The following is a 13,590-nucleotide window of genomic DNA, read 5'->3' as shown; positions in this document are numbered from 1 at the left end:
CTGGCGGGGTCCCAGACAAGGAAGGCGACCCGGACGCGGAGTGGGGAGGTGCAGGGGAGGGTGTTGGCAGAGATGGGAAACGGACCCGTGGGGTGGTGAGAGACAGAGACCCAGAAATCCGCCCCAGAGGCTCCCCCTGGACTCAAAGCTAGTAAGGCCAGAGGGAGGTCCGCCTCCCGGGGGTACCGCGTCCCCCTGCACAGTTTAGAAGGGTCCCTGCTGCTGGGCGCACAGCCCCACTGTCGGGAAAGGTGGGTAAGGGGAGAGGAGTCACGGAGGGTCGGTCACTGAGCCCCCCGAGCCCCCGGCCGCGTTTTCAGCAGGTGCAGGCGCACTGGCTGGGCCCTACGAGGGGCTGGAGGCCGAGGAATGTGGGATCCTGGACGGCTGCGCCCATGGCCGCTGCGTGCGCGTCCCCGAGGGCTTCACCTGCGACTGCTTCGACGGCTACCGCCTGGACACGACACGGATGTCCTGCGTCGGTGAGGGCCTGCGGGGCAGACTGGCAAGGGACAGGGTGGGACTGGGAAATGGGGGGGGGGGGTCCTAGCGCAGAGGTTCGGGTGCCCTGGGCCAGGAAGCAGGAATAGTTCTTGCACAAGTGGGCATTTGCCTGCCAAAGGCTGCTTCCTGGGGCTGTTTGCTTGACCTCCTCCCCGAGAGCCTCATCTTCACCCCAGTCCCGGGAAAATGGGCTGTTAATCTAGGGGCCTCCTTTCAACGCCTGGGGAACGGAGTGTTTTCCATCAAGGACTCGGGGGACATGGAGAGATCTCAGGCGCAGCCCAGCACCTCTCTGCGTGACCCTAGACAGGTCACTCTTTGCCCAGTTAGTAGGACCCTTCCCCCTCCCCCAGAGAGATAATACGGAGTTAAGTGACTGGCACAGACAGCAGCGCAGGCTTGGGCCCCACGCCGCTGGAGGCACAGCGGCACAGCGGCCGCCTGCACCCCTGGGGGTCCCAGGCAGGCCAGCTCCCCGGTTCCCCCCGCCCTGAGCAGCGCCCCTCCTGTCCCCCTCCCCAGATATCAACGAGTGCGACGAGTCGGAGCTGGACGCCCCACTCTGCGTCAACGCGCGCTGTGTCAACACCGACGGCTCCTTCCGCTGCGTCTGCCGCCCGGGCTTCGCCCCCACGCACCAGCCACACCACTGCGCGCCCGCGCGACCCCGAGCCTGAGCCCCAAGCGCCCCGCGCCTGCGCACTCGGGGCCCGGCGTCCCGCCCCCCCAGCCTGCGCGCGTGCGCACTGGTGACCCCATCCCGGTTCCGGGCCCCTGATGCAGTGGGGCCCCTCGGGGCCCGCACCCACAGCATCCTTCACGTTCCTCCTGCTCTCCTTTTTATACAATTTTTTTTTTTCAATTAAAAACACCTATTTTGTACTTCTGTTTTGTTCTGTGGGTCGCAGTCTGGCGCCAGGACTGGGCGGTTCCCCTTCACATCCCTGCACCCGCCCCCCTTCCCTCATTTCCCCCAGTGTCTGTCCCTGTCTGCCTCCAGGTCTCTCGGTCCCTCTTTTGTCAGTCTCTTTGTCTCCGGCTTTTGACTTTTGACTTCGTCTGTGTCTGTCTTATGAATTCGAATCTCCTTGAGAGATCCTGCCTTCTGTTTTTTAAAGTTTATTTTTTAAAGTTTACGTATATTTATTTGGGGGCCACGCCCGGCGATGTTCAGGCCTTTCTCCAGGATCTGTGCTCTGGGCTCACTCCTGGCCAGCCATTGAACCCAGGCGGCCAATTACAAGGCAGGCCCCTCAGCCACTGCTCTGGCCCTGGTGTTTTGTTTTGTTTTATTTTGTGGCCATAATGGAATAGTTAGAAGCTGGTTCGGACAAGTGCCCGGATGAGTAAATCTGATGAGTGAATCTGATGAGTACAAGGGCGATGAGAGATAATACAAGGGGGGGGGGGGATGCACTTGCCTTGCATGTGGCCAACCCAAATTTGATACCTGGCACCCGGTGTGGTCCCTGATTGCAGAGCCAAGAGTCTTTTGGTTTGGTTTGGTTTGGTTCGGGGGCCATCCATGGCAATGCTAAGGGGTTACTCCTGGCTCTGCACTGAGGAATCTCTCCTGGTGGGTGTGGAGAACCATATGAAATGCTGAAGATTGAATCCTTAGTGGGCTGCTTGCAAAGCAAGTGCCCTACCTACCGTAGGGCCTTAAAGCGATGGGGCCACCGACGCTCCAGGAATGCAGGTGCAGCAGAAAAGAACCACACTCTCCAGCACAGAGTGGGGGAAGTTGAAACTCTCCCTGCTTTAAGTAACAATATACATATTTTCATGGGCCCAGAATGGGACTCAACAGTTAAATATATTCCTTGCCTAAGTGAGTCCTGCATTCACCTTCCAGCACCCCAAAAAATAAACGGGGAGGGTCGAGCACACCCAGAAGTGCTCAGGGATTACTCCTGGCTCTGTGCTCGGGAATGACCCCTGGCAGTGCTTCAGGGACCCTATGTGATGCTAGGTTGACTGCAGGTACGGCCAGCCTCTACCCATTGTGCATAATATATACCTAGAGACATCACTGCTGGGGCACAGCAGGCTGGCCTGATGATTTCACATGCAGGAAGTCCAAGCTCAACCCACAGCACCACATGGTCCCTCACAGGCCTCCAGGCGTCACCCCTGAATAAGCTGCAGTAGCCTCTGACGACTTCTGGGTATGGGCCCCAAAACAAAACCACAAAGAAACCAACCCACCCCCACTCTGCTCTGTACCCCAATAAACTGATTGTGCTCTTTCCCCCATGGGGCCTGGTGGGCAATGATAGACAGCAGCACCCCTCCAGGGGACCCTGGAGACAGCTCTTTGTTGGGGAAGTTTGTATCTGCCCTCATGTAGTCCTAGCCCTAGGCTCCAGAGGGACAGCCTAAGGAGAGTGGGAGGGACACTGAGGACATTGGTGGTGGGAAACGTAAGTCCCCCATGCACTGCCAGGAAGGTCACACTAGTGGAAGAATTGTTGACATCTATCCAAAACAACCCCATTATCACCAACTTTGTAAATCACGATGCCTTGATAAAAATGACTATAAAAACAGTGGCCCAACAGACAGTACAGCAGGCAGGGCAATTGCCTTACATGTGGCCAACCCAGGTTCAATCCCTGGCGTCCTGTAAAGTCCCCCATGCACTGCCAGGAGAGATTCCTGAATGCAGAGCCAGGAATAAGCCCCCAGCATCACTGGGTGTGGCCCATAAATAAACAAGGAGGTATGCTGAGTTCCTTTAGAAAGCCCCAGGGCATGGGGCAATGGCCAAGTCTTCAGGTCCAACATCATTAAACTGCAGAGAACATGTGATGGAGGCATGGTGCTGCGCCAAGTTCAAGTTCCTTGGCTGCCAGAAGCGCCATATCGCCAAGAGATGGGATTTTACTAATGCGCATGGATTTGAAGAGATGGCCGCTGAAAAGCAGCCCAACCAGATGGCTGTGGGGTTAAAGACACCCCTAAAACTGACCCTCCAGGGGGAATAGTGGTCTCTGTATTCCAAGACCCTCAGAGCTGCCTCTCCTGAGTTCTGGTCTCCTCCTCCCCATCCCACTCCATTCTGCTTTCCTATCCAAAACAAAGCAAAAACACTCCAGGGGAGCTAGCATTGCCTGCTTTGTCTAGAGGAGCCTGGTTCGATTCCTGGCACATAGTCCCCTGAGCACTGTCGAGTGTGGCCCAAAGCAAAGGCATGTCTGACCCACAAATCACCCGTGTAGTCATCCCAGTTTAGCTCAAGTTGTGAAAATTGAGAGCCAGAGTCTCCTTCCTGAGCCGACCTTTTGGAGCTTTGGGGAGGAAGGGTCGTTCCCAAGAGCCACTGGGTCCTGAAAGTGTGTAGCTGCAGAGTACTGGAGACAGTTTGATGGCTTGTATACACCAAGTGCTTGCAGATGCACCTGGCACAGAGCAAGGGCTCAAGAAGTCATCAAAATATCCCTCCAGCTCCCTGGGGACACTGAGTCTTACCACACAGATGCTTTGCTTGGAGCTATTGTTTTGTTTTTTGGTGGGACACACCCAGCGGTGTTCAGGGGTTATTCCGGGCTCTGAGCTCAAGGATCACTCCTGGCAGGGCTCAGTGAACCACAGGGGGTGCTGGGGATTGAATCCGAGTTGGATGCGTGCAAGGCAAGCATACTGCCCATTGTCCTATGGTTCCAGTCTCCCTGGAGGTGATGTTTAGATCTGACTGAAGGAGGGAACTGAGGGTGGTGTTCCAGGAGAGGGAACAGCATGTGCAAAGGTCAAGGGGAAATGGAAGGGGAGTCTATTTTTAAATTAGCTTTTTGTTGTTGTTGTTCCCATTGTTCTATGTCAGTCTCTGTATCGGACAGTGCTGGGGCTGAAATGATAGTACAGTGGGCAAGGCACTGCATGCAGTCAACCCACTTTCGATCCCCAGCATCCCATATGGTCCCCTGAGCCCCACCAGGAGTGATTCCTTGATTCCTGAGTGAAGAGCCAGGAGTCAGCCCTGAGCATCGCTGGGTATGTCCTCTAAACAAACAAACAAAAAAAATAAATACCTGACTTCATGTGGTTCCAGAGAGGTACCTAGAAACCATTACCACACCGTACCTTCAGGACCGAGATGGGGTCCTAGCCCCAGGGGTTCTGACTCAGTTAGGAAGATTAGAGACTGTGGGTACTCGGCAAAGGTACCAGACTCAGTCTTAGAGAACATCAGGGAAGACTTCCTGGAGGAGACAGTTCCGATTAGTCTGCCATTCTAGATCCCTTGGAGAGCCAGTTGAAAAGTTCAGACTATTCACAGAAGAAAAATGCAAACAAACATAGTTTGTTTCCCCAAACTCCCACTTCTTCAAGCCTCTCTGTGAGAGACCCACTTACCCTCGTCATTTTCCGCTATCTTACACACACACACACACACACACACACACACACACACACACACTCACGCACACATGCACGCATATCCCTTTCACCACCCCATCCACGGGGCCAGGAGGACGCGCCAAGGATCTAGCTCTTATCCTGCCTCCGCCCCAGACCCGGCGCTATGGAACTCGCCTTGGCCAATCCCTTCTCTGGAATGTCCAGAAGGAAGCGGTCCAGGCCCGCGGATCGCGCAATCACGGGACAAGCTCCGCACCGCCCCCTTCCGGCCACCACTCGTCGGTACACCCCAAACCTCCCCAGCCTCTAGAGGCCGGTGCTCAGAGTTGTCATTCACAAGCAGTTCCCCAAAATTGTCCTGAGCCAGAGAGACAGTAGAGCGAGCAAAGCAATCGCCTTGCTTGCAACTGACACAGGTTCGATCCCAAGCACCGCAGAGGGTCCCTTTAAACCCGCCAGGAGTAAACCCTGAGTACTGCTGAGCAAGCACTCTCACCCCTTTTCCTTATGTTTTATTATCAGCAGGTATATTAGTTGTCTACCTACTTAATTTTGTTTATCTTTTTTTTTGTTTGAGGGCCACGCCCAGCCATTCTTACTCCTGGTTCTGCGCTTAGGCATCACTCCTTGCAGTGCTCAGGGGACCATACAGGATGCCGGGGATCAAACTCTGGTCGCCCAAGTGCAAGGTGCTTGCCCTACCTGCTGTACTTACTGCTCCAGCCCCTACATGTACCTATTTTATGTACCTAAATAACCCAGGGTCATGGCCAAAAGGGATCATGAATGAAAAGAGTATAGGTAAGTCCTGATTTCGTTCATACCCCTAATAAGGATATAAGAATCACCTGAGAACTAGGAACATCACCCTCTGGGGCCCCAGGTGAGGCTCAGTGGTAGTGAATTTGGTTTGCATGTGTGAAGCCCTGGGTTCGATTCCTGACAAGGGAGATTGCATTGCATGTCCTCTTTCCCTCTCTTCTTCCCTTCCCTTTCTCTCCCCTCGTCTGCACCTTCTTTCTTCACCATCTTTCCAACTCAGAATTGATTCCCAGCATCCCAAATAGTCCCCCCACCCCCATCCCTGAGCATTTCCAAGAGTAATTCCTGAGTACAGAACCTCAAAAAGCAAAACGAACAAAAAGACTTGACTTTAGGCAAATGAGCTGTATCAGTCTGGAACACTCAGTGACTCCTGAATACTGTCAGATGGGACTCAAGCCCCCCAACCTCCCAAAGAAGAAAGAAAAACACGTTCACAATTATGTACATAAAACTGTCTCAGATGCCATTCCAGTGCTGAATATTTCAATAAGCATTAAATAGTGCTTTTAAGGTCTTTTTTATGTCGCAATGTTTATTTTCTTTAAACATTGTTAATTTTTTAAAACAATGTTGATTCTTTTTCACTAGCGAAATTCAAGAAAATAAAATGTTTTTTAAAAAGTGGGGATGTCTGGGTGTTTGCTTTGCATGTGGCCAACCAGGGTTCCATTCTCAACACCCCATATGATCCCCTGAGCACCTCCAGGAGTCACCCCTGAGCTCAGAGCCAGGAGTGAGCCCTGAGCATCGCCAGGTGTGGTCCCCAAAAAAAAACAACAAAAAAGGGGAGACCAGAGCAATAGTACGGTGACTTGCCTTGCAGGTGGCCAACCTGGTTCAATCCCTGGAATTCCATATGGACCCCTGAGCACTGCCAGGAGTGACCTAAAGAACAAAAACAACCAACAAGGGTCCCGAGAGATCAGATGCTTGTCTTTCACTAGCCTGGCACGGGTTCAATCCCAAGTGCCCTGTATGGTCCTTCCAACACTGCCAGCAGTGAGCCCTGAGCAGCGAGTCAGTAAGTCAGCTCTGAGTACCACTGGGTGTAGCCCCAAAATCAGAGAGAGAGAGAGAGAGAGAGAGAGAAGGAAAACAATCAATAAAATGTTCACTCTGCCTTCCTCTTCTGCCTCTAGGGGGGCCCCTCCCATTTCCTGGGAATTATTACTGGAATTCACTGCAGTATCTGGACCGGAGGTTCTGGGCCGACCCCTGCCCGGTGAGATTTAAGACGCCCAGAGGGTGGCTGAGGGATAGGGTTCACACGGGGACATGGCACGGCTGAAGGTGGGACAGGCTCTGGGACTCCCTTGGGAACGGGACGACTTTCCATGGGAATTGCAAACACCAGCCCAGCCCAGAACTATGCAGCAGGGGCCTAGAGTGTGTGAGGGGGAAGGGGATGGTGTCCTGGCTGCTGGGCCTGAGCTGGGAGTCAGCCTGGAGGGTTGTAAAGGAAGCGGGGCGGGGGCAAGGCCAACCCAAGACCATCACTGGGCGCTTTCTGGGGGTCTTAGCACAGGGTCCTCACACCCCATCTCACTGACAAGGAAGCTAAGTCTTGGGGTTGGGGTGGGGGTAGGAGTCGGGGAAGAAAGCCACAGGACTCAGCGGGGCCCGGAGCTGCTGCGTTCCTGAGAGGCCTGAAGGTGCATTTGCCATGATCAATAATTTCATGGGCGAGCCATCTGCCAAGGATTCCATTAAAACAGAAAGACTGGAGTCAGAGCAATAGTTCTATGGGTCGGGTGCTTCCCTTGCACATGGCTGACCCAGGTTTGATCCCTGGCACCCCATAGGGTCCCCTGAGCACTGCCAGAAGTGATTCCTGAGCGCAGATCCAGGAGTAAGCCCAGAGCTTTGGCAGTATAGTTTTTTTAAAAAAATTAAAAAGCAAAATAGAGGGTTGGGCGCTTGCTTTGCACATGGCTGACCCAGGTTCGATCCTCAGCATCCCATATGGTCCCTTGAATACTTCTAGGAGTAATTTCTGAGTGCAGAGACAGAAATAAACTTTGAGCATCTCCAGGTGTGACCCAAAAGCAAAACACAACAATAACAAAAGACAGGTCAGGATAGCTAGTCCAGTGCCAAGGCGCTGGTTTTGCAGTTAAAACTCCCAGCATCATAGATGGTCCCCCGCTCACCACAAGGGGGCATCGTTGAGGAGATGCCCAGGAATAACTCCTGAGCACTACCATGTGTGGCCCAAACCTCCTCCCCTCCAAAGAGACAAGACAGTGGCTGGAGTGATAGGTTAGCAGGGGTAGGCGGCTTGCCTTGCACGGGGCTGACCCGGATTCCATCCCCAGCAACCCATCTGGTCCTCTGAGCCTGCCAGGACTTATTCCTGAGTGCAGAGCCAGCAGTAAAACCCTGAGCACCACCGGATGTGGACCCCAAAGCAAAGCAAAGCAAGACAAAGCAAAACAAAAATGAGGGACGCTCATTATGCTATTTATGAATGAACAGGACCATTCCTTGTACTTTCTTGGAATATTTGGCAAAAAGGGGAGGGAGGGTAGACAAAGATAACATGGAACACCCTTCCTCCGGGGCCCTCCCCCGCTCACTGTGGTGATTAACATTTTGACTAGTGATTAACATATGCCTGGTCCATCTTTCCTACTTTGGGCAGGTTTTTAGAAACGTATGTGTGTTTTACATAACCGGGCGAGGCAATTGTTTATACAGGCCCGCTTTTTCCCTTCTTGAATGTAAGCTGTTCCCCTGTTAAAACATCTTTGTGTAAACACAATCACTAATGTTTGCCCCGTGTTTACTCAATGGCTAGAGTTGCCAGACATTGAAGCTGTTTCCAATTTCCTCCCATTATAAATAACGCCGCAGCACACATCCTTCCACGACCCAGTGGCGGGACTCCTGGGCCAAAGGCGGCAGACCCTTGGCAGCTGACGGTCCAGATCTTGGCAGAGAACTGGCCAGACCCTGAAACTGCAGTGATCTCATCTGTTTAACGTGAGATTTCACTGTCATTTGTTATTTCCTAAAGGTTTGATTCATGACTCAGGTTCACAAGATGAATTCTTGCTCCCCCCAACGCCCCACTCCTCAGTTGCAGAAACAAATCCATTCATTCACACTAGCTCATGTCAGAGAGGAAAACTAATGTTTGGCTTGGGCAGGCCATCTTGGCCATGTGGATTGTTGAAATTCTAAGCCTGAATGGTAAACCACGCTGTCCCGAGACTCGTTGGAGAGTACTCGGGAGGAGCACCGTACTGATCCCCGGCTTCCCTGAAAACTGCCCATCATTCCCACTAAAGAAAGTGTTACTATCAGGCACAGCTTGGAACTGTTCTACTTGATAGGTTTGGAAAGAACCAATTCTGTTCAGTTTTATCTTGCTTTTTGGGTTGCACCAGTGCTCAGGGCTTACTCCTAGGTCTGTGCTGAGGGATCACTCCTAGGGCTTGGGAGGACTTATGTGATGCTGGGGATGGAATCTGGCTCAACCACATGCAAGGAAGCACCCTATTCACTGTACTATCCCCAAGGACTGCTTCTTTTTTTTTTTCCTTTTTCTTTTTGGATGCCTAGGGGTTACTCCTGGCTTTGCACTTAGGAATTACTCCTGGCAGTGCTCGGAGGACCATATGGAATGCTGGGGACCATATGGAACCCGAATCGGCCGCGTGCAAGGCAAACGCCCTACCCGCTGTGCTATCGCTCCAGCCCCCAAAGACTGCTTCTTAATTTTGCAGTGGAGACTAGTTTTGCTGATTTGTCTCCATTGCAAGTTACAGAAAACTGACACAGAGGCTGAGAAGGTACAGAGTTTAGGTGCTTGTCTTGTTCCCTGCAGACCCCGATCCCCAGGCCCACATATGGTCCCTTGAACCGTAAGAGTGTGATCCCTGAGCACAGAACCAGGAGTTAAGCCCTGAGCACCAAAGATTTATCCTCCACAATCACATTTCCTCCTGACGGGCATTTCTTTCTCTCCTCTGTCTTTTTTCGTTTGCTTTGAGGCCACACCCAGCAGTGCTCAGGACTTATTCCTGGCTCTGCACTCAGGAATCACTCCTGGTGGACTTGGGGAACCGTATGTGGTGATGGGGGTCAAAACTGGACCTACTGTGTGCAAGATAAGCACCCTCCCTGCTGTTCTATAGCTCCAACTCCTCTGTTCCTTTTTTACAGAGACGGAGGGTGAGGGAGCAGAAGGGAATGGTGGAGACCGGGCCTCTTGTGAGTTTTTTGGATGACCTTGGGCTTGGGGTACTTGGCAGTCTTGCTCCTCAGCATCAGCTCATCCTGGCAATTCTAGAGTTCCTGGGGTGGTCCGGTCACATAGATGACAGAGGACAGAAACTCCTGTTGGCTCAGCCTGGGCCAGTGCAGTGTCGGAGGGTATCTGAGAATGGGCCATGTCTGGGGTCGCCCTGGGATCACACAGTGACGTGGGAAACGGCTGCTGAGAGCAGCTTTTCTGAAACGGTTTGAACTCAGGAACCTTTTACACTCTTTTTTTCTTTTGGTTTGTTTTTGGTCACACCCATTGTACTATTGCTCTGGCCGCTTTCTTTGCTTTATGATTTGTTTTTTGTCTGTTGATGACCACACCCGGCAGTGCTCAGAGATTATGCAGTACTCAGGGGACCATGAAGTGCCAGAGATCTGGGCCTCCTGATACCAGTCTTTAAACTAACTCCCAGGCCTTAATTTTCATCCTTATAAAAGAGGCTGGAACAATAGTACAGTGGTAGGGCGTTTGCCTTGCACGCGCTGACCTGGTTATGATCTCTGACATCCCATCTGATCCCCTGAGCTCCACCAGAAGTATTTTCTGAGCACAGATCTAGAAGTAACACCTGAGCATTGCCAGGTGTGCCCTGAGCACCGCTAAAAATAGGGGCTGGAGTGATAGTACAGTAAGACACTTGCCTTGCATGTGGCAGACCTGGGTGCAAGCCCCGACATCCCATCTGATCCCCTGAGCACCAACAAGAGTAATTTCTGAGTGCGGAGACAGGAGTAACTCCCAAGAGCATTGCCAGGCGTGGCAAAAACAACAACAAAACAACACCCTATACCCACTGTACTATTGTTCCGGCCCCTCCGGTCCCTTTTATAAGAAAATTAAGACCAGGGAGTTAGTTCAGGAAGTCCTCCAGGTGTGGTCCCCCACAACCCCTCTCCAATGAAACCTCAAACCACATTTTTTCTGCTTCGGCACGGGCTGGTTGGCCAGGCTCCCTTCCAGCCACCAACTCCGGTCAAGCCGCGAAACCCCAGACTGGACCACAAGGCGGCGCTGTTATATCACGCTCAGGAGTCACTCCCCCGAGCCACGTGGTTTCTCAGCGGCCGAAGGGAGTGTTTGGGTTGGGGGTGTCCTGTGGAGGAGTCATTTCCTAGGAGACTGAGGCAAGAGACGCGGGGAGAGGTCACACGCCGGGCAGTGGAGCTGGCCCGGGCATTCTGTCGCGCTCTGCTGGGTCAGAGCAGATTCCCCCAGAGTGTGTGCCGTTTCCCGGGAGACGGCCACCAGGCGAGGGTGGGGCTTCATGAAATGGGCGTGGCAATTAGGCGGAGAGGGGCGGGGCTTCACGAAATGAGTCTGACAGAGAGGCAGCGAGGGGCGGGACCTCCTAAGTGGGCGTGTTGATGAGACATTGATGGGTGCAGTTTTCCAAAATTGGTGTCCTACAGGAGCTCCTATGGGACCCGGCTCTTTGGCTGTTTGATCAGTGCTCAAAATCAGCAAGATTTTTATTTTTGTCTTTTGGGTCACACCAGGCGATGCACAGGGGTTACTCCTGACTTTTCACTTTTCACTCCTGGCAGTGCTCAGGGGACCATATGGGATGCCGGTGATTGAACATGGGTCGGCTGCGTGCAAGGCAAACGCCCTACCCGCTGTACTATAGCTCCAGCCCCCAAATCAGCAAGATTTTCTAAAGTGAACTGGGTGGACGGAAAGATAGTACAGGGTTGAAAGGTACTTGACTTGCATGTGGCTGGACCCCAGTTCAATTCAAACCCCACCAGGAGTGATCCACTGACCATCGCCAGCTCTGGCTCCCCCCCCCCCAAAATAACAAAGTGAACCGGAGGGGGCAGCTGGACGTCTCTACAAATGCCATCAATGGGATGATGTGGGGATACAGCCCAGTGTTAGGTGCCAATCCGAGTTTCCTTGCTGTTCTTAGAGGGCTGAAGGTGGTTGTTTATCCTGGACCTCAGAGATCTCTGTGATGAGGCCTGAAGAATTAGTCCCCAGAGAAGTGGGAGAGCTACTAAGGAATCAGGGTACTGGCCCCCAGGAGCTCCTCCACACCAGGCAGGGAAGAACATTGTTGTTGTTGTTTTTCTTTTTGGGTCACACCTGGCGATGCAGAGGGGTTACTCCTGGCTCTGCACTCAGGAGTTACTCCTGGCAGTGCTCAGGGGACCATATGGGATGTTGGGAATCGAACCCGGGTCAGCCGCATGCAAGGCAAACGCCCTACCCGCTGTGGTCTCTCCAGCCCAAGGGAAGGACGTTGTATGTGGATGTGAGCACCAGTAGGGAGGGTCTTGCCTGTCCCTGGTTTGCTGTGTGGCTCCTTAGCTTCAGTCTCCCTATTGGTTCCTCAGCTGAAAAAAAACGCCTGTCACTCACCAGTCCTTGGCAGCGCTGAACTACTGAGATGACCAGTGCAGAGACACTGGTCCCACCTGTGCTCACTGCAGGGGGAACAGTGACAGGTCAGGTCAGGTTGAGGGAAACCAAAGCAAAGGAGTCAGCGCCAGCAGGTGGCAGCCTTGAGATCCAGGGTGTGGGACTGGAGAGCTAATTCTGCAGGAGGGCACTTGTCTTGCATGCAGCCAGCCAGGGACCATCCCTTATGGTTCCCTGAACCCCCGCCAGGAGTGATCCCTGAGTGCAGAGCCAGGAATAAGCCCTGAGCACCTCTGGGTGTGGTGCCAAAACCAAAAAATAAATAAAATTTGAAACTCGGGAGACAGGAGATGGCTCAGTGGTATAAAGGCCTTGCAAAAGCCCTGTGTCCTGGTGCAGCCACATGCATGGAGCATGGATGTTGGCACTTGTGCTTCTTGTGACGCCTGGCCTGGGCTGTGCAAATGTCTCAGATACCCTGCAGAGGGTTCCCCTGGAGGGCAGCTGTGAGCCTAGCAGCCCCAATCAGGGAGCACTACAGAATGTGCGACCCAAGGTGAGCCAAGCATGTGTGTGACCCTGGGACGGCAAACACTTGTATAATAAAGTCTGAATACTAAATTCACCAGCTACAGATTCGTTTTAAAGCCATATCTACCCAGCAGTGGTCAGAGCTTACTCCTGGCTCTGTGCTCAGGGGAACGTATATGGTGCTGAGGGACTGAACCTAGGTTGGCTGTGTGCAAGGCAAGTGCCCTCTCACTGTACTACTTCTCCAGCCCTAGTTAAAAAGTCCCTTGGGGGGCTGGAGCGATAGCGCAGCGGGTAGGGCATTTGCTTTGCATGAGGCCAATTCCCAGAAACCCATATGGTCCCCCAAACACCACCAGGAGTGATTCCTGAGTGCAGAGCCAGGAGTAACCCCTGAACATCGCCGGGTATGACCCAAAAAGAAAGAAAGAAAAGTCCTTTGGTTCAAAATTTGTGCTGGGCTAATTAACGTTGCGGTACTCTTCAATTTTTGTTTTCATTTTCGACTTTGCGCATTTCCGACTTCTGCTGGGATTCAGGGGACCATGTGGGATGCCAAGGATCAAACCACCTGTAAGTCACATGCCAGGCAAGAACTTCCCTTACCTGCTGTTATTTTTCCCACCCTATCCTTATTATTATTGTTTTGTCTTTGGGCCACACCCAAAGGTGCTCTGGGCTTACTTCTGACTCTGCTCCAAGAAAAGTCCTGGAGTTGCTCAGGGGGATGTAGGGTG

The 13,590-nt window shown here is 52.8% G+C and overlaps 1 protein-coding gene across 4 annotated transcripts in view; it reads left to right on the top strand.

Annotated features, from left to right (window-relative positions):
- The window catches only part of LTBP4 (latent transforming growth factor beta binding protein 4), a 30,609-nt gene extending 29,223 nt beyond the window's left edge, over positions 1-1,386 (top strand). For all 4 annotated transcript variants that reach the window (XM_056137036.1, XM_056137035.1, XM_056137037.1 and 1 more), the window contains 2 exons: positions 321-482; positions 1,027-1,386. In XM_056137036.1, the coding sequence (XP_055993011.1) occupies positions 321-482; positions 1,027-1,181 (317 nt within the window). In that variant the 3' untranslated portion in view covers positions 1,182-1,386. The remainder of the gene's footprint in view (positions 1-320; positions 483-1,026) is intronic.
- The last annotated feature ends 12,204 nt before the right edge of the window (positions 1,387-13,590 follow it).

Source organism: Sorex fumeus, unplaced genomic scaffold (genome assembly GCF_029834395.1).
Source record: "Sorex fumeus unplaced genomic scaffold, SorFum_2.1 ptg000122l, whole genome shotgun sequence".
NCBI classification, from domain to species: Eukaryota; Metazoa; Chordata; class Mammalia; order Eulipotyphla; family Soricidae; genus Sorex; species Sorex fumeus.
This window is presented reverse-complemented; position numbering and strand designations above follow the sequence as displayed.